Raw genomic sequence first — 23,815 nt, forward strand, 5'->3', positions numbered from 1 at the left:
TTTTTCTCCTCACCAAACTTTTCTTTGGTTGAACGTTGCAGATTTTGGGTTGGGTCGTAGTGCAGAGTAACATCTGTTGCTGCTCGCACCATAGTCTGCATGTACTGCGAAAACGTTCGGAGGTTAACTTCTACAAATCGTTGTTTGTATAGTGACCAATCAAGCTTCATATGCGCTGGTAGCTTCTCTACTAACTCAAATAGCAACATCGGGTTGTTGAGATGAGCTTCTTGTCGCCCAGCTTCCAAGTGGTCGCTTAGATTCTGCACGGCTATGCCAAACGCAATCAGAGTTTCCAACCTGTCTTGCCTTGGTGCCGGTACGTTTCGTACCTTTTGCAACAGTGTGTGGATAATGAGCTCCGGCCTACCGTACAACGTTTCTAGCGTGGCAATAACATGCGGAACACTCGTTGGCAATAACAGTCGGCTTCGCACCGACTCTAAAGCGTGCCCCTTCAAGCACCGTTGCAACCTCACCAGATTTTCGACATCTGAGAAGCCGCACGCCTGTGTGGAGTTGTTGTAAGTGCTGATAAACAATGGCCAGTCTTCGGGATTCCCAGCGAATGGAGGAAGATCTTTAGCCATCACATGCCTAGCAGCTAACTGGCGTGCTGAAGGTCCCTCCCAATCTGCAGCTAGTCCATCCTGCCCTTGTTGTGCATTTGGACGTCGATGCGGTGAGTAATATTGTTGTTGCTCTGATGTTACTAGTGGTGCATTCGTTCTAACAGGTATTCCACCACTAGCTCTCTGTCCTGCTGGTACTCCGGTGGATATAAACTGATCATCCATCGCACCGATATAACCTCGATTCACGGAAACTTGCAAACCATTCGGCATACTGTGGTGTCCACCAGGCGCATTGACGAACGTACTTCCCACCAGAGGAAGACTGTTGAATGAGCTGATCGGTTCAACACAATTCAGCCCTTGAGAGTCTCTTGTCGTAGCTAACGGAACAGAACCACTAGAATTTGCAGCCTGGAAAACGTTAGAGATGAACGGTTCGGTGGTCTTTCCTATAACAGGTGTCACGGGGTTCCCAGTTCGCCGCACTTGTCCTAACGATGGCTCCAAGTATGACCGTTCCAATGAAATACCTGCTAGCGCTTGTTCCAGAACACCCTGTGTGATGCTAGCCGGATGCTGAATGCCTCCCTGCCCAGCTTGCGTTCTAGTCATAGCCGCTGCTTCGTCATTATTCATGTCCATATCTTTAGCCTTATCCGTTGAAGCCACCACGGTAGAACTTAAAGTTTTCCATTTGTTCACTTTGCTAAAGGAACTCTGCTCGGAGACCACACTTCCGTCGTCGTCTTCATCATCGTCCAAAGCGATAATTTCTCGTAAACGAAACGATTCTTCCATCACCGTCTGCTCCAGCTGCAGTTGCCGCTGTTCCAACTCTATTTCTGTCCTCTGTTTCTCCTGCTCCAGTCTATGCTGCAGTAATATTTCAGCTTCCTTTCGCTGATGGTCCAACAGACGTCCCTGTTCCCGGCGCTCCAGTTCTAGACGTTTCATTGCTAGAGCTTTTTGGGCTTCAAGTTGTTCAAGCTGCAGGCGGGCTTTTCGTGTCCGTGAGCTAGCGCTTGTTGAAATGGAGCTTGCTTTGCTTCCAGCCATACTACCGACCTTATTTCGATTTGCCACTGATACAGCTGTTGGCTTGTGACATTTCGGGCACATAATTGTCCGATCCTGCTCTGCAGCAATGTCGTTAACGCTCATGCAGGTTTTATGCCACAGCAAACCGCACAGACTACAGTTGAACATCTGGTCATTAGCCGGTTCTTTGCATGCTTCGCAGCGCATTTTAGTGTTGCGGCTCCGGGTACTTCTGGTGCTATTAGGCATCCTGATTCGATCACAGTCTTTTAGATTGTTGGGGTAGGAGATATTGGCACTCTTTTGAGCCAGAAACCACACAAGACGTAGAATCCAGAAACGCTAAAAGCTTTATATTTATTTAAGGTTAAATATTTTTCTTTTCCAAAATAACAAAGGTACTTACACTGGTTTGACTATACTCCCTAATTATTCCCAACAAAAGATTTCTGTATCTATTAAATTCCTGCGTGTATCAAACTGTAAAGAAAATCTAATAGTTATCCACAATAATTTCCATTTAATCTATTTCCCTACAATTCAGGCGCTAAACTCTTTATATCACCCCTCAACCTACGATATGCAAATTCTTCCTGCTTTGATGACCGATGATAGATCTAAACAATTCAGACACAACTCTCTATTACATAAGGCAAAAGTCAAAGCAAAAGATACTACTGCAATACACACCTATATGCATGACAAACAATTCCACACGTCAGTGCCTTCTTTTACCACCTATGGGATTCGGCACAAGTTACCGCAACAATGTTGAATGACAACATAACGCAAGTTCTAGTTACATTTGAACGAACATTACACACAAAATGATCATTTTTGATGATGAATTATTTTTAGATTTTTGGCGTTTTCACCCATGGATGTTTTTTAAATCTTTAGTTATTGAATCGTTAAAATGGCATCTTTCCAACTTGTTTTACAAGTCTTCAAAAACCAAGAACATAGATCGCTTAAACATGAATCATTAAAAATCATTTCAGGTTTATTGTTGCTGAAAAAGGTTCAACGTGGTTCAACCGAGATCTCACCTCCAAATAGTTTAAAGTAAACATTTTTTTAATTAGTTTTACCTGCATTCAGTTTGAAGATCCCTAGAGTTTTTGCACAACGTTCAAATAAGTTTGAACTTCCAGAACTTCCAGTTTACATTTGTTTCGAAATGCGTTCCTACTATGTACATAGAGTAACCCTACATAATCAATCAAGTTCATTGAAAGGTTTAAGGTCACAAGGCATTCTTAGAAATATTTGAGTGTTCTGGGCCATCCGAAGTGTTCCGGAGCCCAGTTCTTATAAATCTATAGCTATGACAGTAGTTTCTTAAGCACGGGTACGAGATCTGGACTCGAGAAGGACATGCAAGCACTCAAAGCATTCGAACGTGAGGTGCTTAGAACCATCTTTGGCAGTGTGCAGGAGTACCGTATGTGGCGGCGACGAATGAACCACGAACTCGCTGTACTCTACGACGAACCTCCGGAAGGTGGCAAAAGATGGAAGAATGCGATGGGCAGGGCATGTTGTGAGAATACCGGACACCAACTCCGCAAAGCTGATGCTTGAAGGAGGCCCGGACGGTACAAGAAGATTTGGAGGGCAGCGCAAAAAAGGTATTAAAGATATTTTTACGGCTGTAGATTCCATGAAATATATTGCAGGACAGTGCGTACGATACTGAATATCCCGAAGCTTTGTCATAGTCTCTGATTATATTCTGTGTACATGCAACATAGCTCTATATAGCCAAAACAGTAATTTCAATTGCTGTAGATGCTAGATTTTGAACACCATAATAGTTGGGAAGAACCCCAGCTGATTTGATGATCATTAGCGGAGCCAGCATTTACTTTTTTCTTACTCACTCTCCTAAACATGCACAAGAAAGAAATAGATGGAAGAGGGAGCAGTTTGCCTCCTCTTTCATCTCGCTCATTTTGCTGCATATTTAGGAGAGTGAGTAAGAAGAAAAAAGGGCCCATATAGCCGAGGCGGTAAACGCACGGGTATTCAGCATGACCATGCTGAGGGTGACGGGTTCGATTCCCGGTCGGTCCAGGATCTTTTCGTAAAGGAGATTTCCTTGACTTCCTTGGGCATAGAGTATCTTCGTGCCTGCCACACGATATACACATGCAAAATGGTCATTGGCAGAGGAAGCTCTCAGTTAATAACTGTGGAAGTGCTCATAGAACACTAAGCTGAGCAGCAGGCTTTGTCCCAGTGAGGACGTTACGCCAAGAAGAGGAGAGAGGAGGAGTAAGAAGAAAGAAAAAGCTGGCTCCGCTAATGTTGATGATGTCCTTTGAACATTCAGAAGCTTTACTGGACATGACAGATTTACTGGACATGAAGAAGTTACCGTTACACCCGAAGCACTTTGAGATCTAAACTCAAGAACAGTTTGGATGACTGGTCTGATACTGTCTATTGAACTTTCAGAAGACTTACTGAACATGATGGATTACAAATCGTAGCTTTGTATAATGAAAGATGTTACCGTTACACCCGTAGACTTTAGGATCTGAACTCAAGCACATTTTGGATGACCTTGGATATCCCAGCTAATCTGACACTGTCTATTGAACTTTCAAAATTTTTACTGGACATGATAGATTACGAATCGTAGCTTTGTATAATGAAAGAAGTTTCCGTTATACCCGTAGACTTTAGGATCTGAACTCAAGAACAGTTTGGATAAACTAGGATATCCCAACTGATCAGATACTATCTATTGAATTTTCAGAAGATTTTCCGTTACACTCGTAGCGACTTTAGGATCTGACTCGTTACACTCGTAGCGACTTTAGGATCGACTTTAGGATCTGAACTTAAGAACAGTTCGGATGACCTAGGATATCTAATCAAACTATCAACTATCAAATCTGGCTATACATGTCAATGGTTGCTCCTCCGTGATTGATCTGAGCTGGTAACAATTGCACTGAGATCCAAATGAATAAGGGCTGGGACACTCCACTTATTCTCAAAGTGCAATTTAAGCAGCTCATACATTTTGGATCAATAACGGCGCCGGCCACGTCCTTATAGTCAGTTGGGAAGGGAAAGGAAGGTTAGAGTGTGCTGGTTGTTGCTACTAAAGACCGAGATCACCTCTGCATCCCCACAACCAGCACGGACTGGGGTATTTGTTAGACGGAAAGGATGGGAGATCTGGAAGTCACCGTTGGGTCGGTGATGCGATCCATGGATAAGGGGTTATTTATAGTGTAAGGTGATAGATTGTGTGGAAAATAAGGTGAATTCGCCCCCAAAACGACGATTCGACCGCTTGGGAGTGTTTTCGTCGTCGTGATGATGCTTCCCGAAAGCAATGTCAAATTCGTTCGGGGTTTCAAAACATTGGAAAGAAATTCATTATTTTCACAGTCAGATTGAGATTTACGAGTAAATGAGTGTGATCCGAAGGTATAACTGTTTATTCTGAGCATAACAGTATTTTTTACGGCAGTGAAAACTAATTAGAAGTACGATATTTATGGGTCTGAAAATCGTTCAGGCGAAGTGGATAGCAAATCTAAACTAGAATATCCTACAATTCTAACCTCAACTCCTCACTTGCACAAGCCGATCTCATTTTTCACGGAAATGGTGGAACAAAATGCAAAACTAATGTACGTGCGACCGAGGGAATTGAAAGTTCTACCATTCCCACTTATAAAAATTGTCGGATGTGGGTTGTAAGTAGGAAAAATAAAATAATTCCCCCAACAGATTATGTTGATAGGTATGTAAAAAAAGGTAAACATCATCAGTTCGGTAGTTGCGCTACCGAAACACAGATGGGTAACAGTATGTTTTGTTTTGCCCTTGAAAGCCAATAAGGTCAAGCGGCATAGCACGCTTTGGTTGCATAACTTGTAGGCGTTATATACACTGTGTTGTGAGCGGAAGTTGGAAGGGAGGGAAACGACTTTTTTTTGTTCAAATCGTTTCTGGTTCTAGCGATGGCTATGAACATTTAAATATACATGAGTTGTATATCGTCCCATTAATGCTAGAACTAGGTAACTGGTTTTGCGAAATCGCGAGCAATTTGTTTACATCTGAACGTTCACCACAATAAACAAAAGTTTATCGATTGAAACTACTAAAACACATAATGATTCTTCTTTTAAGATCAACAAAGTGTTTGTTTTATAGCAGGATAAGTTTTACCAGCCATTTTTCCCCGTACTTCCCAAAACGAGTTACCTAGTTCTAGCATTAAGGGGGCGATATGTAGAGTAATGCGGGGCAAAAGTTCGCACGGGGCAAAAGTTCGCAGTGGGTTTTTTTCTGAACACGAGTTAAGAACCCAAACAAATTTGCATGGGTTCGACACATAATCAGGCCAGTTACTCGTCAACAAAAATTGGAAGGATTTCGTTATGGTGTGGCAGAGTTATGCGAAAAAATGTGTTTCTAGGTGTTTTGATAGATTTTTTGGGCTTTTTCGAATAAGAATTTGTAGTAACAGGAAGAAGAAGAATCTCAAAATCTCTTGATGTCGGAGAATCGTTATTCCATAGTAGTTCAAGAGGTGCACTCAAATAAATAATAAACTACTAGTGCTTCTTGCAGAAAGGGACATTGTTAAAACCTTGACGGTGGGGCAAAAGTTCGCAGTAGCTGTGGGGCAAAAGTTCGCACTAGCTTTCTGAATGTAGTACATCAATAAAATTACAGAATCTTTGCAGTAATGATGGTTTCGTCTAGAAACTACTATATGTGTATAATATGTGTAGTATGTACCCTGAAATCGTTCCGGCAGAGGGTTTGAATTTTGTTTTGTAAGAAGATCCATTGTAAGGCAAACATTATGTTCACCCATTTAAATCAAGAAATGAAAAATGGCTAAAAAACATTTTAAAACATTTTCTTCGTCATCCTCGTCGTGTCTTTTCGTATGTTTCTGAAGGTCATGTTCTTCTACTTTACCGGGGTCTTTCATAGCTTAGTTTGCAAATTCACAGTTATAATTCATCACCATACTGACGGGGATAAGATTCGATTACGGTCCCGTTCAATAGTTTTGCAGCATATTTGATTTTTTTTAAATGTATTTTGTGCAACACGTATCTCTATGATAACCCCACAATGTATTTTGATAACTTCAGTTATGCAGGAAAGGACAGCTTCTTGTTAGTAGTTGTGGAAGTCTTCATAAAATACATTGTATTCCAAAGCTGAACACCAGGTCGTATTCCAGTTGGGCCGTAAAGCTAAGAACAGAAAGAAACAGATTTCACGGCTAAAGTGAAAGGACGAACATGAATTACCATGAAATAAATGAACATCACACCAATAAACTATGCTATTCAACGTGCGAACTTTTGCCCCGCATAATGCGAACTTTTGCCCCCACTATGGGGCAAAAGTTCGCATTGGAGTACTTGCATTAAAAATTGTATTACTGAAACTACGAAAAGAACGCGAAAAAATCTAGTACTACGTTTTGAAGGCAGCATGATAGGGACCCGTTTAACGAAGAAAAACGATATTATTTTCTTTTCGTTTAATAGCTATTTTGTGAAGTCTGTTAGGTGCGAACTTTTGCCCCGCATTACTCTAGAGAAGAGAGAGATAGAGAGAAAGTGAATAGAAAGATACAAAGTAGGATGAAAGGGACGGGCCAGGGATTGAACCCATGACCTTCTGCATACGAATCAGAAGCAGTAGCCACTAGACCACCAAGCCCGTCTAGTTCGGATGGCCTATGATATCTCAGCGAAACTGACTGTTTATTGAACTTCCAAAAGACTTACTGGACATACAAGGGATAGACAAAATGATCGGGACAGGCAAAATTTTCAGTTAACACTTATGTGGCCGGCAGGGTACCCGGGTACCTTTTTCAATTTCAAATCTCGACATTTTAATGGTTGTTGAAACTAGGATGTTGGAACTCTGTTAGATCTTAGAACTCGTGCATATACATCTATTAATGGGGTTGACCGAATTTTAAAATAAGGAGGGGCAGGGGGAGGGGCTCCTGCATTTTTTTATTACGTGGAAGGCCAGCAGGGTACCCGGGTACCCACGAAATTGAAATGATCATATCTCCGTCAATTTTTCATAGATTTTGGAAATTTTTAGCTCATTCAACTCAGAAACTCATCATCTATCGGGAAAATATTTGGTTAGACCGATCTAATCACCGTGGTTTTCGGAAAATCCATATTTTTGGGAGCATGTCCTTATACCATATTGAAACCCACATTGTTAAGACTAGGATATCTTAAAGTGTTTATGGTCAACCATGGCCCCACGAGAAGCGTGTTCCGAAATCACAGTTTCAAAGTCAACACGTTTTATGATTCCAGGCCAGTCAGATACAATATGCCAAAGCAGTTTTACGATGCTTGGTACCGAAATTGTTACTAACCTACCGAAAATCCCGTATATTGTATTGTATAAAAACATGGATCCGTAAATCCGGATTTTCCGGTACCCATGGTGATCGGACCGGTCCAACCAAATACGATCTCGATAGATAATGAGTTTCTGAGTTGAATGAGGCAAAAACTTTTAAAATCGGTGGAAAAATCGCTGAGATATGATCATTTCCATTTCGTGGGTACCCGGGTACCCTGCCGGCCTTCTACGGGTGTTTTTTTTGCTGGCCACACTACGGTTAAAAAAAAATGGTCGAACTGCTGTAACTTTTTGAAAAGTGCGTCAAAAAATCTAAAATTTACACTATAAGTTGATCAATTTGTTGTGAATCAATGGTCCAATTTTGGGGAAGATCGGCCTATTCTACATGAAGTTAGAAAGAATCTAGAAAAAGTCACAATTTTTTGAAAACTGAAAATTTTGCCTGTCCCGATCATTTTGTCTATCCCCTGTACTGCCGTTCTACGCATAGTTGTCCCATGTTATATGGGGTTCCCATATAACATGGGACAATTATGCGTAGGACGGCAGTGTAATAGATTACAAATCGTAACTATGTTTAATGAAAGAAGTTACCATTATTCAGGAACCATTCGGATGACCTAGGATATCCCGACTGATCGGATACTGTTTATTGAACTTTCAGAAGACTTACTGAACATGATGGATTACAAATCATAGCTTTAATGAAAGAAGTTACCGTTACACCAGTTAACTATAGGATCTGAACTTAAGAACAGTTTGGATGTCCTAGGATATCCATAAAAACATATTCTGCCTCATAATCTACTCTTTTTATGCTGTTGAGCATCAAAACTACAGAAAAATGTACTTTATAATTTTCGCTTAGAAAAAATCCGGCTGAAAAGTTTAAACCTACAGGGGATACTCAAAATAACTGGGACAGGTAAAATTTTCACTTTTCAAAAAATGTTCAAATCGCTGTAACTTTTCGAAAAGGGCATCAAATATTCTCAAATTTTTACTGTAAGTTCATCAACTAGTTGTCAAAATTTGGGAAGGATCGGGCCATTCTACACAAAGTTATAAAGGTTCTAGAAAAAGGTAAAATTATCCGATAGCCGATTTTGAGCTGCTATATCTCCGGATTCAATGAACCGAATGCAACGAAATTTTGATCATTTATGACTCATATAATGAGCTATTAAAAACATTTTACTAAACTTAAATTCTTCACACGAAAGAAAATTATTTTGATTAGATTATTTTTCTAATATAACACCAATTTTTCTAAAACTTCATCATGGTTTCAAAATTCGAAATAGTAATTGAATTGAATATATTTATGTTTCAAAGAAAAGCAACCAAATAGCCTTCATTAAATTGAAAAAGTAATGGGATGCATATGAAAAATAGATAAATTTACTGAAAAAGCATGGAATAAATGAAATCGCCATAACTTTTTTTCTTATTAATAATTTCAAATTAAGTCAACTGTTTTTCAAAGTTCATTAATTAAGTCATAAATGATCAAAATTTCGTTGCATTCGGTTCATTGAATCCGGAGATGTAGCAGCTCAAAATTGGCTATCGGATAATTATACCTGTTTCTAGAACCTTTATAACTTTGTGTAGAATGGCCCGATCCTTCCCAAATTACAACTAGTTGATAAGCTTACAGTAAAAATTTGAGAATATTTGATGCCCTTTTCGAAAAGTTACAGCGATTTGAACATTTTTTGAAAACTGAAAATTTTACCTGTCCCAGTTATTTTGAGTATCCCCTGTACCTCCCTCCTCTGTAATGCTTTTTGTACGAAAATAGAAAAAAAAGAATGGGCCTTTAACGCTCAGCCGTACTCCCCCTCTCCCTAGAGCGTTACGAAATTTGTAAAATAAATAGTTCAGCATATTGGACGCAGTGGCTCAATTTACCCCAACAGCGGGAAAGGAAAAAAAAAAGATTACTCCTATTTACGGTATGCAATTTATTATCCATTATCTGTTATAATGAAATTGATCGACAAGCATCCACCATTGTCCAGTTAAGCATGGCCCACGTACGCAAAAAGATCTGCCTTTTTACAACATTTCTATTTCTGCAATTTCAATTGGTTTTGGTAAAACTTTTCGTTGATTTGTGCATGTTTTCTACAACTTTCAATTTTTCAGCCTTCGGTTTTAACAGATGAAAGCCCCAATGCAGTGGACAATGAATCGTACATTGATGCAACTAATGAAGGTGGTGCGAATGCAACTGAAATGGATGTGGACCTAAACGGATCAACTAGTTCAAATCGTACAGAAGTGGCCGTAAATGAATTGTCTGATTTCGGGATCCAGGGAAACAATACTGATTATTTAAATCCGTTGAATGCATCCACTCCTTGGAACAATTCATTGGATATTATTGGATATGGCTTAGAGATCCAGCCGCGTGGAATTGTTAAATTAAGATCGGAAACATCAGATCCCGTTTTTTTACCTTCTTCACCTGCGAATGCATCAATGACCCCATTTGGAGCAATACCATCAGGAGGACAGAACTCGCCACTGTATAACGAATCGAATGTGATTTCGAATATGCTGCGCAATTTTTCCATGCCCATTGTTCCATATTCAAATGCAGTTCCATACTCAAAAGCAGTTCCATATGCGATTTTTTCGCCTTCTTCTCAAACTGATAATTCATCTGTAACTGTGAGAATAGTTCCACGATCAATGACATATGCAGCTATAAATATACGGCCGACAACACCATTCACATTCTTACCAGCGGCCAATTCGTCAGGACCACTTGATGTAATTACAAACTTCAGGCCATACAGTTTGCCATCGCCTAGTACCGGTATTATACCAAGATCACCTCGTCTACCAACACCGCCGACGACCATGAAACCCATCCAAGGAACCACCAAGCGGAAGCCAAGTTTCCGGTCGGTTGGAAGTACCAGGCGACCACGTACCAGATCAACTAAAGGAATGTTCCGATCGGTGACAAAAACCGCTACCAGAATTATCAGGAAGCGTGTTGCGGCAGAGGCAAGGACTATAACGAGAACATCGCAAAAACCAAAAACGCAGCTTAGGAAGGTGATGAGGAAGCAGCTGAAAACGCGTACAACTAAATCCAGGTTTAGAAATGCTGGTTTACCTCCCTATGTCAACGTAGGAAACAATCCCAATATACCAGATATCGTTGAGTTGCAGCAAATTCTTAACATTTTGACTTCTTTGTAAAATATTTAGCTAGTTTGTTTGATAATGTTTTGTGGAAACTTTTTCTGGAAATAAAACTTTGGTAGCAGTATGCTCTTTGTGTGTAATGAATATAATCACAGTAAGGACTGTTCAGTAAAGAAAGTGGACACCTTTTTTTCAATAGAGAATATTTATTTTCGAACAAATTCATAAGTTTATTTTTTATAAACGACAATCAACATACATGTGGCCGAATTCACGTGAGTTTGAACATTTACTTCGCATTTCTGAAGAACGCTCGGACTTTCCTCTTGATACCTCCCATTAGATTCTGCACAACTTTCTCCGTAACCTTTCGTTGTGCCGCAGACCAAATTTTCTTGAAGCAATCAACAGAGCTTACTTCTCTTCTATCTTTCTTGAGATGCCGCTTAATTATTGTCCAGTATCTTTCCACAGGACGCAGTTAAGGGAAGTTTGGTGGATTTTGCCATTTTTCGACGAAATCGACTTTTTCCTTCTTGAGCATCTCTAGTGTAGAAGAAGCGTAATAAGCGGATGCCAGATTCGGCCAAAACAATGAAGGATCCGTATGTTTTCGGCTGATGGGTGGAAGTCGTTTTTTGATGCATTCCTCTCTGTTATTTTCACCGTTGATTTTTCCCGTTGTGACATATGAAGAACTCTTTGAGCCGCATGAACAATTGGCTTGCCACACCAAAAACTTTTTCCCATTTTTTTCAGTTCTGACATACCCTACATCATGTGGCACATATCTCCCCTGCTCAGCGTTGAAAAATTGCGGTCCTGGAAGTGTACTAGTATGCCAATTCTCGAAACGCCAACTTTTTGGAACACCATTTGTGCAGAATTAAAAGCTAGTCGCTAAGCTTATCCGACCCATCGCTATGAATTCCTCACTTTTTTCCGTTTTCTTTGAGTGTGTTGCCAAAGTGGACAATGTTCTTACACACTGAGCAATAATTCACATTTTTCTGTTTAGTTTTAACTTTAAACTATTGGTGAACAGATGTCCACTTTCTTTAATGAACAGTCCTTATGTTAGCAAACAAAGCACTCTTCCCAGTAAACTTCTATCCCTATTGCTCTATGGAATTGGCTAGGGCTGCGAGCAACTTTAGGGAAGATCGGTTAAACTATCCCGATTGGAACTTTGGTCGTAGGCAGGTAGAGAAAAGGGGTTTGCTTCTTCAATCCTGAGCGTTCGTTCTCCAGTTTAAGAGTGTTTCACAGCAGCGTCTGTGCGTGTAGCCACCGTTGACCCTCCAGTCTGAATTAGGGTTTAGATACGATCTCTAACAGGTCACATCGATGGTTGACTCCACACCATTTCTACTGTAGGTGTTTTTGTCGCCTACGTTCATGAAACCCACGTTCAGTCCGGGCATAGATTCGAGTATAGCCCAGATTCGACTGTCCAAGTGTTGAAGTCACTACCTTCGCTATTGCAAAGCCCTCATTTGACGTGGAAATCTTCTCCTAGACTGGAAACCGACTAGCTGCAGATCGCCGCTAGCTCCACTACTCAGCTCCCGTGAGGGAGGAATATGCGATATTGTTCCGCTAGTAGGGCAATATCTGTATTTGACTAAAAGACTGACTGCCACAGCAACTGTTGTGTGATCTCGCATCCGTTTAGGTTCAGCTATGTCACCTACACCTTGGTCTACCTCTCCTCCTTACAAAAATGCACAGTCTTCGAAGATTCTACCTACCTATGTACTTCTATAGAACATTTCGTCCAAAACATGCAATGTTTCCACGTTAACTCTCGAGGATTTTGAATATTCAGGCTTTCTTTCAAATGAATTGAGATTTTAATACCAGCAGTCAGCTTAGCCTTTCTTTTATTTGAGACAAGCTTAACTTTTATCGCCTGCCTCTATCGTTTCCAGTTTAATCGGTATGGCGACTTTATGCTGTTGCAAATCAGCTTCCTTCAGCGCTTTCACCTTCAGTCTCAGGTAGACGATCTCGAACAGCCACGGAAACACACACAGTGCCATGAACAGCGTGAGACAGTGGAACGAGATCGAGTAGCTTCCGGTCACGTCACGGATGTAGCCCACAATCGGCCCCACGGCAAAAGTGATATTTCCCTGCAGAAACATAAATAACCCGTAGCCGGAAGGAAATCTGAAAGCCGAAACAGAAAAACAGAAAACGGCCCACGTCAGTCGAGCAGGACGAACGACAGGAAGATGAGTCCCATCAATCATGCGACGACGACGACGGTGCGTATGGGAAATCGCCTTTATGCATACAAAATCAAGATTTATGGGCGCCAAAAGTTTATCGCGGCCCGGCTATCGATTTTGCGAGAGGGTTGCAGGCAAATTGACACCGTATGGCGCCGGATGCTTACCTTTCCGTGGGCAAATACTCGGAAAACACCAACGGCAGTGGGACGTGTATCCAAGTTCGAAGGAATCCCATTATGGCCGTTATGGTAGCCATCCCATAAAAATCGTAAACGAATAAAAACGCTGTTCGGAAAATCAGAGGCATGGATAGGAACAAACAAAAAAAAAGAATTGAGAAAAACTGTAAAACATGGTAGGAAGCAATCCTGTCGAATGGTGCTCACACTTCCGGGGGAGGCCATTAACATATTGTTTCCCCATGGCAATGTGGGTCTTTTTTGCACACTGGGCAATGCAGAATTTCAAGTGGGTAAAAGTAATTACCGAAACGTGCCAGGATGGTGAACAGCGCCCCGGCCAGATAGACGTAGCGAGCCTTAATGTTCAAACATGTGCTGGAAATGGCCAGGAATACACGCGATAGCAGATCCGCTCCGGCTCCGATGGCAATGATTAGGGAAACATCCGGCTGGAAAAGAGCGATTAGCAGGTCACCATTAGTATTCAAAACGTGATATCGAATTACACGGTTTTATGGGTATACTTTGCCAAATCCTATCATGAACAAATACATCGGCTGCAGGGTGAAGAACGCCAGATCCGAGTAGAGAGCGAACGATATGCCCAGAACGATGTTAACGTAAATGGGATCCTTCAGGAGCGTTAGGTCCAAAAAATCGACCAACACTTGCCACTTCGTGGCGGGTTTCTTGTCTCTCTCGGTGGTATCACTCACTACTACCGGACCGGACCAGTTGCCCAGGCCTGGGATGGAAGATGCTCGTCGGGATCGATCTAATCCTTTAATGATTTTCGAAACGACGTTTCCTGCTGGTTCTTCGTTCGATGGTGTAGTCATTTGTAGCTCTTCTTCGGTGAGCTGCAATTTTTTCATATGCCATTCAACCGGATGCATCACCAACATTGCAACTAGGGTATTGCTGTTGACAGCGGCCAATACTGCCATACATCCTCGAAAACCATATGCCTCCATTGTCTTTTGAATGAATATTGGATAAATCATGGTACCGAGACCAATCAATGTCTGCGACACGCTCATCATAACTACCCGCTTCTGGACGAAGTACGCATTGAATGTCGTGTACGATACGGGAATCATCAGTCCAAAACCGGCTCCTGCAGGAATGGGAACAAGAAATTGAAAATTCATAAATGTGGGACCACGATTTATAATACATTTTTGGGGTAATTGGGTGAAATGGCTGGAACTGTTCTGAAAGAAAGGTCATTTGCTACAAAGCATTTTATTTTTATCTATTTATTAACAAAATGTTTAACCCTCTTCTTGTCGTGACCCACGTTGTACGTCCCTTCCGAAGGAATAACAATTTTAGTAAGTTTGTCAAGAGTGGGGTTCGATCCCAGGTACTCGGCGTGAAAGGCACCCCAAGTAACATTTTTTAGTCAAAAAGACTAGGAGAGATTCCTTTAACCATCATTAAACCACATTTCGTTAGCGTAGCTAGAGGGGGGGGGGGGGTGTTGCCAGACTCCTCACCCCCAGAAATTTTACATGTCTTACTATATGGAAATCTGAAAAAAAAAATCTGAAAACCACTTTCTTAATGACAAGATCTATAATAGACAATAGAGTGGGTCATCGTTTATATGGAAAAATGAAAAATTCAATGGTATCCCATCAGATCAAAGCTTTTTTGGTCCCATTTCAGGACCCAAATAAGTGTGCAAAATTCGGGAACGATCGGTTATGTCTACGTTTTGCGCATTGCGTTTGAAGTTTGTATGGGATTTTACATGGGAAAACACACTTTTATGCATTTCTCTCATGGAAAGTTCGATTTTTTTCTTAAACCATGTAACCGATAAAGTGAAAACATAGCTTAGCGTGTCCTGAAAACTTTGTCGAAGACTGCGAAGTGATCTGATGCTTATGAAAAAAGTTATAGGGTTGGCATTGCTTGCCGAAACTGCGTGATTTCGTTGCTATTGTTATTCCTTTACATGTTAAAACATAAACACATGCATGCGGTTCGTTGGTTATAACTATTTTTACAAGCCTCGGATCGCTTTGCGGTCTTCAACAAAGTTTTTCAGAACATCCTAGGCTATCATTTTACAGTATCGGTTAAAAAGTTTCAGACAAACTTTTTCAACTTATGACAAAAATGCAAAAAAGTATGTTTTCTCATACAAAATCCCATACAAATTTCAATTGCAATGCGCAAAGTGTAGACGCAACCGATCGAGCTCAAATTTTGCACTGATACTCAGGACCCGAAACGGAACCAAAAAAGCTTGGATCTGAGAAAACGGTTCCGATGACCCACGCTAATAGACATATGTGTTTAAATTGATAGTTTATTGGAGACTACTCTCAACTTGTCACATTTACAAGATCATTGTCCAAAATGGTCTATGTTTTTTTTAAGTTGTAAAAGATATTCGTCGATAGGTTTCCCAAATAACTTCTGAATTTTCTAACAGCATTACTGCAACATATTGTTAAGTGGTTCCTTTAAGTATCATGGAAAAAAAAGTCTGGTAGAATTTGCAATGGAATTCCAGAAGATTTTTTGAACCTCTAGAGAAAATAGATGTCACATAATAAGAAAGGGCCCATATAGCTGAACCGTAAACGTAAATATATCGTTAAAACCATGCTGAAGTGATTTCCAATCAGTCACTATAAATTTCCTTGACTTTTTTGGGTATCGAATATTTGCTCGTCTATCAAACAATGCACAAATCCAAATGGTCATTCAGGAAGTTATAATATGATTAAAAGATCTCATCAAACTCTAAGCTGATATTCGGGCGTATCCCAGTTTCGACGTTACGCCAAAAATGAAAAGAAAATGCTGGAAGCAGTGGCCAATTTCTAGAAGATAAAGGATTTTTCTTTCCTCGTGCATTGTTTCTTCTGGAGCTTTTAATAATGTTTTGTGTTAATATCTACAAAACTATTGTAACAAATTAAAGCTGAACTTTTTATGACTAGCCCAGAATTTTCTTCAAAATTTTCTCCAGTAGAGTATAATGGAAATCCGTTCAAAGATTTTTTGAAAATGGCTACATAATGTCTTTTATGACTAACTTTAGTTTCTTCAGTAATAATTCAACCAATTTGTCTATGCTTATTAGCAATTTTGGAAAAGCCTGGAACCTGAAGAAATTCTTAGAGGTTTTTCCGGAGAACTATCAAAAATGTCTGGACTAATAGCTGGAATGTATTCGGTAAGAAATATTTCTAGAGGAATTCGTGTTGCATTTTCTAGAGAAATTTTGGGAGGAAACCCTGGGTGAATTCCTGTATGCATGTATGTACTTGATGTTTGAATAACATGATATATTCCTCAAAGAATCGCATGAAAAATTTAATGGAGAAAATTCTTTGCCAGGGCTGCAGGGGGTGTTCTTGAAGGGATTCATGGATGGATTCCTGAAAAAATCTGTGGATGAAATCCTTAATGATTTCTCAGAGACAATTGTGAAATAATTCTTGAATGACTTCCTGGAAGATTTCCTGACTCATGTATCCTGGAACTGGAGCTGGAGCAATTCCTCTACAAATCCTTCAAGTAATTCAAAAAATCTTCAGTTAATTCTGGATTTTTTTGGGTGAATCCCTGGAAAAGATGATGGACGGATTTCTAAAATTTTGGAGCAATCCCTGGAAGAACTTCCGGAGCAATCCCTGAAGGAATTCTTGGAGAAATTCCTAGAGGAGTTCCTGCAGGTATGCCAGGAGTAAACCCTATAGAAATCCCAGGAAGAATTTCAGAAAGCATGCCTGGAGGAATGCCTGGATAAATTCCTGGAGGAATCCTTAGAGCAATTATGGGAGGAATCCCTGGAGAAATTTTTGAAAAAATCGCTTTAGGAATACAGAGAGGAATTCCCAGACAAATTTCCTTGCAGGAATTTCTGGACGAATTATTGGAGAAATCCCTGGAAGAATACCTGGAAAAATCCCTGAAGCAACTCCCTGAGGAAATCCTGGAAAAAATCCTGGAAGAACTTCTGAATAAATTTCTGGCAAAATCCGTGGAGAAATTCCATGTGAAACCCCCTTAAAAATTTTGGAGGTATTTCTGAAAGTATACCTGGAGGAATTCCTGGAGAAATTTCTAGAGGAATTCTTGGAGGAATCCCTGGAGGAATTTCTGTAGGAATAATTGGAGGATTTTCTGGATAAATTTCTGGTGGAATCTCTAGAGGAATTCTGAGAAGAACTCTGGAAAAATCCTGGAGAAATCCCTAGATGAATTCCTAAGCAAATCCCTGGTTGAATCTGTGGAGGAATTCTTAAAGGAGTTCCTGCACGAATAACTGGAGGAATTTCAGGAGAATTTCCTCGAGGATTCCCTGCAGAAACTTCTGGATGAATTCCTGGAGCAAAGAAATCCTGAAGGAATCCCTGGATGGATTCCTGGAGGATTCTCTAGAGGGAGGAATCTCTGGAGAAATTTCTGAAGAAACCTCTTGAGGAACTCCAGGGAGAATTTCTGGAGGAATCCCTGAAACAATTTCCTGGAGACATGCCTGTAAGAATTCTTGGAGGAATCTGGAACCTAGAAACTTAAACCTGGAACCTAGAGAAATTCCTTGAGAAATCTCCAGAGAAATCCCTGGAGAAATTTCTGGAAGATTTTCTTTTCCACTAGAGAACTTTCAGGAAGAATCCCTGGAGGAATTCTTGGAAGAATCCCTGATTTTTTTACGGGAATCACTGCAGGAATTCCAAGATGATTCCTGGAACAATTTCTGAAGAAATTTCTGGAGGAATTTCTTGAGAAATTCCTATAGAAATCCCAGAATGAATTCCTGAAGAAATCCAAGGATCAATTTCTAAGGAGGAGTTTCTAAAGATATCACCGAAATTCTTGAAGAAAACCTGAAATAATCCTAAAAAGAGTACGTAGAGGAACTCTTGGAGGAATCCCTGTAGTAGTTCCTGAAAAAACTCCAGGAGGAATCTCGGAATCAATACCTAGAACAATTCCCAAGGGAATCTCTAAACAGTTCCTGGAGGAAGTCTTGAATTAAATCCTGGAGGAGCTTCTGAGAGAATTCTAGGATGAATGACTGAAAGAATCCCAAGAATTGGGATTCATGGAATTGGAAGTCATGCAGATTTTTTTTTCAATATGACCGGTAAAGTTTCTCATTGCCATTTTCCAAGCATTTTCTCAAAGTTCCTTTTAATTTCTTCTATAAATTTACCCTTATTTTCTAAAGTGTCTTCTGAGATTCATCCAAAAGTTTCTCGTAGGATTAAGACAAACATTTTTCCCGGATCTTTCAGAGTTCTGCCCAAAATTCTACTCAGTATGTGTCTTTAAGATCCTCACAAAAAGTTGGGTTAACGTCGACTTTTAACCTAACTGGTTGTTAAAAAAAAACCTGAAACCCAAGTAACACAAAAAACATCTTTGGAAATGGAATTTAAAAAAAAAAATGGTGTAGTAAAGTGTCATAATGGTTTATTAATACATCTTGTGTTAAAATCAAGTTCTAAATATGTTTGGGAGTTACAAGCCACCCAAAAATTTTATCATCCTTACTACAAGTTACAGTAACGTAAATTTAACGTTGATGATACAAGATTTTTGTGTCATCGTTTTTCTTTAGTTAAAGATGTTAAGTAAAACATCAGCAGTGCATAGTTGTAACTTTTGCGCTCAAGTATGTTATAAATACGTTACTTATATGTATAAAATACGTTAATGTGCAACAGGTTTATCGGGTCGTTGATTCTTAGAACACTTGATCATTATGAATGAAATATTTCTTTCACTTAAAATTCACGGCAATTCCCACTATGATAGCTTCCAATGCATTTATTTTATGCTTTTCGTTAGCTGATATTCAGGCTACAAACTTTCTAGAAAGGTAAAAAAAGGTAAATGAAGTATTTTGAAGAATAAGCTTGGCGGCTGTGGAAGTATATTTTGTTCTCAATAGCTCGGAAGAAGGAATCCACCATTCAATTGTACTTTACTTGTCAGGCTTCTTATCATCTATTGATCACTTTATGTACTTACGTGGCGACTACATCTCACTTCAAAACACAGATTCAACCCAGTTTTTCATCTCGCGAAATAATCAACAATTTCCACAAACATCACTTCTACTTTGTTTTTGTTGATGCTGGGTCATTAGGCCGAAGGTCATTAGGCCGAAGGCCATTAGACCGAAGGCCATTAGGCCGAATGGTCATTAGGCCGAATGGTCATTAGGCCAAATGGTCATCAGGACGAATTGAAAGTTAGCCGTTGTTTTTACCTTTTCCAACAATTTTTGAGAAAAACTAGTTTAACAATGAAACTAGAAAGAATAGCCTATGTTTTAAAGAAGGAAAAATTTATGAATTGAATATCAGCAGTTTCAGCGCCAAAAACTATTTTAGCAATGATACTAGAAAGAACAGCCTATATTTAAAAGAAGGAAAAAATCATGGGTAAAATATCAGTAGATTCAGCATCAATAAAGTATCTTCGTGCCTGTCACACGATACACACATGCAAAATGGTCATTTGTGGAGCAGACCTGGTGTGATGGTTAGAACACTTGACTATCACGCCGAGGACCTGGGATCGAATCCCACTCCCGACAAACTCACAAAATGTGAGTTCTTCCTTCGGAAGGGAAGTAAAGCGTGGGTCCCGAGATGAACTAGCCTAGGGCTAAAAATCTCGTTAATACAGATAAAAAAAAATGGTCATTTGCAGAGGAAGCTCTCAGTTAATAACTGTGGAAGTGTTCATAGAACACTAAGCTGAGAAGCAGGCTTTGTCTCAGTGGGGTCGTAACGGCAAGAACCATTCGGCCTGATGACCATTCGGCCTAATGACCATTCGGCCTAATGACCATTCGGCCTAATGACCTTCGGCCGAATGGCCTTCGGCCTAACGACCTTCGGCCGAATGGCCTGACACCGTTTTTGTTATACTTATGTTTAAAACAGGTATCCAAAAAACAAACATTATACTGTGTGTTTAAACTGTTTGTAAAAAGATGTTCAAAATACGTAATTTTGATGTTATTTCAATGTATTTCAATTAATTGAAGTATTATCTGATAAACATGTTATTGAGAAGTACAGCATATGTAATTTAAACTTATTTATTATATTTTGATTTGTTCCCTATCAGGGCAGATAAACTACAGTACCTGCTCAAAAATTTCATGCTCAAAATTCAAAATACAGTATTTTTTTGTTTTGATTGCTTTTTTTTCTCAAGAACTATGTATCTGGAGAAAGTCTGAAAATTATTGAAAACATATATTATATCTTTATTGATACCGAATACACATTCTGCAGTCTAAAACCTTCCATGAATACAAAATAATTGAAAATATTATTCCAAAACTTTTTGACAGTACTGTATCAGGAAGCCACCATGTTGCATGTCTGAAAATCATTAAATTATCTCGCACAAACCATAGAGATGACAATTACTTTATTTCTTGTTTCCAAACGGATGGAAAGTGAATGAATTTATGGAAAATGAATGTGCTAATTTCACCATAAATTTTGAATGGCACATGAAATTTGGTCATAGTGACCAAGCATCGAGATAGGAAATTGCAAATATAATCTGAGGTTTAAAAATTGTGTTGAGCCATTATTAAATAGCATATCACAGATGTCACATTTCTTGGCACAGTGTGCTTTTCATAAATTTCAGCTAGCAAAAAGTAAGTATTTTCGACGTTGGCGAAAACATATTCAAAACATAACCACATGTTATAATAATGTATTGAAAAACATATTTAGTAACATCACAGATGTTTTATAAGTCGCCATTTTTTGCGCTTTTTCGGTGATATAAGTGTATGGAAATACGTTTCCTATATTTAGAACAAAACATGTACGTTTGTATGAAACATGTATTATTTACATTGATTGATTGATTTGTCTTTATTAAAGAGACTTTCATCACTTGGCTGGTTCGTCTCTATTTATTTACATTAATGTATCAAGTTGTGTTACTTGGGAAGCAAATATAGCACCAAAACATTCTCCTAACCTGTGAAGAGAATTCTGATAGAATTTCCTTGAGATATTTCAGGCATGGAAGGTACGAAAATTTTTTAGATGAATTTCTGAGAGACATTTGTTCAGAATCATTAAAAAATATTCTTAAAATAGCTCTAAAAACAGATGAAAAATAATTTATTTTTTAATTTGATGGAAAGGAACACCTTTTTCTGAGTAACAATGTGTTTAAATTACTCTCACATAAACTTGAAACTGGCTCCCCGGCGGCATCTAATCTCATGATATTTTTGATGTACAGGCCCAGTTTGGCGTGTAGATTTAGAATATGGAATTATCTCATCACCGCTACAGATTCTTGGACGAATTCGCTCCTGTTTCCGAGAATAAGTTTGAGGAATTTCTGGAAGAGTTAAGATGGAAAAGAAAATGATATGGAAAATTGGCTTAAATATACAGAATCATATAAAAGGAATTCTTTTTCCATAACAAAACCAGAAATTTCCAATAAAGAAATATGGCTGGGTGCAATAGTAAGCTACAAAAGCTCCATAAGCAAATCAAAAAGTTCATAATTAAATCAAAACTTCCCATAAATAATAGATATCTGAGCAAAAAAAAATCGGAATTTCCACAAACAAATAAAAAAAATTCTAAAAAAAGTTTGAATTTTCCATAAATAAATTCGATTTTTCCATAATCAGTTTGAAAATTCACAATTGAAAAAATATAAAAGGAAATTTAAAGCTTAGTAATACATACGGAACAACGATCAATAAACCTGATCAAAGGACTGTCCGATCACTTTTGCACATTTGGAAGGCCCTGTCACGCCCAGACCTGTGAATGGAAACAGTTTGTACTTCGTATACATACAATACAGCATGCTTGTAGTTCCTCGTCAAAATTTGAGCTGAATTTATCACAGCAAACCAAAGTTACAGCATCTCAAACTTGGCCATTATGTATGGAATTCGGCGATTGTACGATCAATTATGCACCACAGTGTATATAGCTTTTGAGGTATAAATTTCTTCTTGAAAATTTGTGAAAACTCATCCAGCTTTTTATTGGTTTTTTAATTCTATTTTTGATCATATATCCTTGACCTCAACCTCTGGTCAAATTTTCTTGAATTCGAAGAATCTTCGGTCCAAACATGTTTCTTGGTAATTAATCCTCAGTTTCAAAGGAAATATGTATCAAATTGTTCACATGTTTATCAAGTTTTCGTGAAAACTTGAGCTATTCCAATACGCACTTAACCGATTCTTTTCTATTTTTGTAGGTTCAAGTCTCTCTGTTGTTTCGTAAGGTTTGAAAAGTTCCCAGATTGACTTTTTCAAAAACCCAATAGTGCAACGTGCAGCCATCATGTTATATCTTACCTTGAAATATACTGAACGATACCAGCAGCTCATTGGTAGACCGCACAAAAATAGTCATAAAGCTTCCGATCACATATAAAGCAGCACCGATCAATCCAACAGTTCGACAGGATGTCTTTTTCATCAAGGTATTTGTGAACAATCCAGCAAAACTCAACGCACTGAAGAAGCAACTCGTAATCAACGCAATCGCACTAGTCTCCTCGCCGAGGTCCGTCAGAAAATCTCCATACATCAGCCCAAACGAAGGCAACGAGCCCAAGGACACCGTGAACATTGTGGCCATCCCTATGCCGACCAGCATGCCCCATCCCCCTTCGGGGGCTACTTTCTTGTACTGAACTGCCATCAAGATGTTTAGAACCGGAACCGTCAACCGCTCGCAAGAAACTAAACTGACCGAATCAACTGATGAACGACGGTGGCAATCTCTCCCAATCTATGCATAGTAGGAATTTTTATCATGCGAAGGGCTTTCTCGCGCTGGATCCGTATAACATGGTCTAGGTTAGTGAGCTTAACGATAGGTAAACAGCCAATACTCGGTAGACGCCAGCGCAATGCACGTTGATGACAAACCGTGATTAGGTGTTGTTTTCAGAGCGTGTGTTTCTATCTGCCCAGCCGCGTTTGATAAGCGACGCAGGTGGTAACTTGGGTGATTTTCCCGCAAGTTTGAAACTATTTGGCTACCTTGCTACGTAGGAGAGCGGGATCAATGAAGAAGGCGCAGCAGCCGGTTTGTGAAACGATGAGGACGATGAAGATCGTCAATAGTAGAGTAACTGGCGGGGGAGATACTTAAACAGATCCCCACAGTTTTATGGCTTGGGAAGTCCTTTTCTTGCACAAAACAGGAAATCCCTT

The 23,815-nt window shown here is 39.4% G+C and overlaps 2 protein-coding genes across 2 annotated transcripts; one reads left to right on the forward strand and one right to left on the reverse strand.

The window, feature by feature from the left end:
* The first annotated feature begins 9,776 nt into the window (after positions 1-9,776).
* LOC115257134 (uncharacterized) lies at positions 9,777-11,301 on the forward strand. The gene is made up of 2 exons (XM_029856544.2): positions 9,777-10,111; positions 10,164-11,301. Exons 1-2 carry the CDS (start codon positions 10,043-10,045, stop codon positions 11,229-11,231), a joined length of 1,137 nt encoding a protein of 378 aa, XP_029712404.2. The 5' UTR covers positions 9,777-10,042; the 3' UTR covers positions 11,232-11,301.
* Positions 11,302-13,033: 1,732 nt separating this feature from the next.
* LOC109622087 (monocarboxylate transporter 12-B) lies at positions 13,034-23,600 on the reverse strand. Its single transcript, XM_020076311.3, has 5 exons — positions 22,949-23,600; positions 14,121-14,713; positions 13,901-14,045; positions 13,579-13,699; positions 13,034-13,349 (listed from the first exon to the last, which is right to left on the reverse strand). Exons 1-5 carry the CDS (start codon positions 23,295-23,297, stop codon positions 13,076-13,078), a joined length of 1,482 nt encoding a protein of 493 aa, XP_019931870.3. The 5' UTR covers positions 23,298-23,600; the 3' UTR covers positions 13,034-13,075.
* Positions 23,601-23,815: the final 215 nt, after the last annotated feature.

The sequence above is a fragment of the Aedes albopictus genome, chromosome 3 (assembly GCF_035046485.1).
Source record: "Aedes albopictus strain Foshan chromosome 3, AalbF5, whole genome shotgun sequence".
In the NCBI taxonomy this organism is placed as follows: domain Eukaryota; kingdom Metazoa; phylum Arthropoda; class Insecta; order Diptera; family Culicidae; genus Aedes; species Aedes albopictus.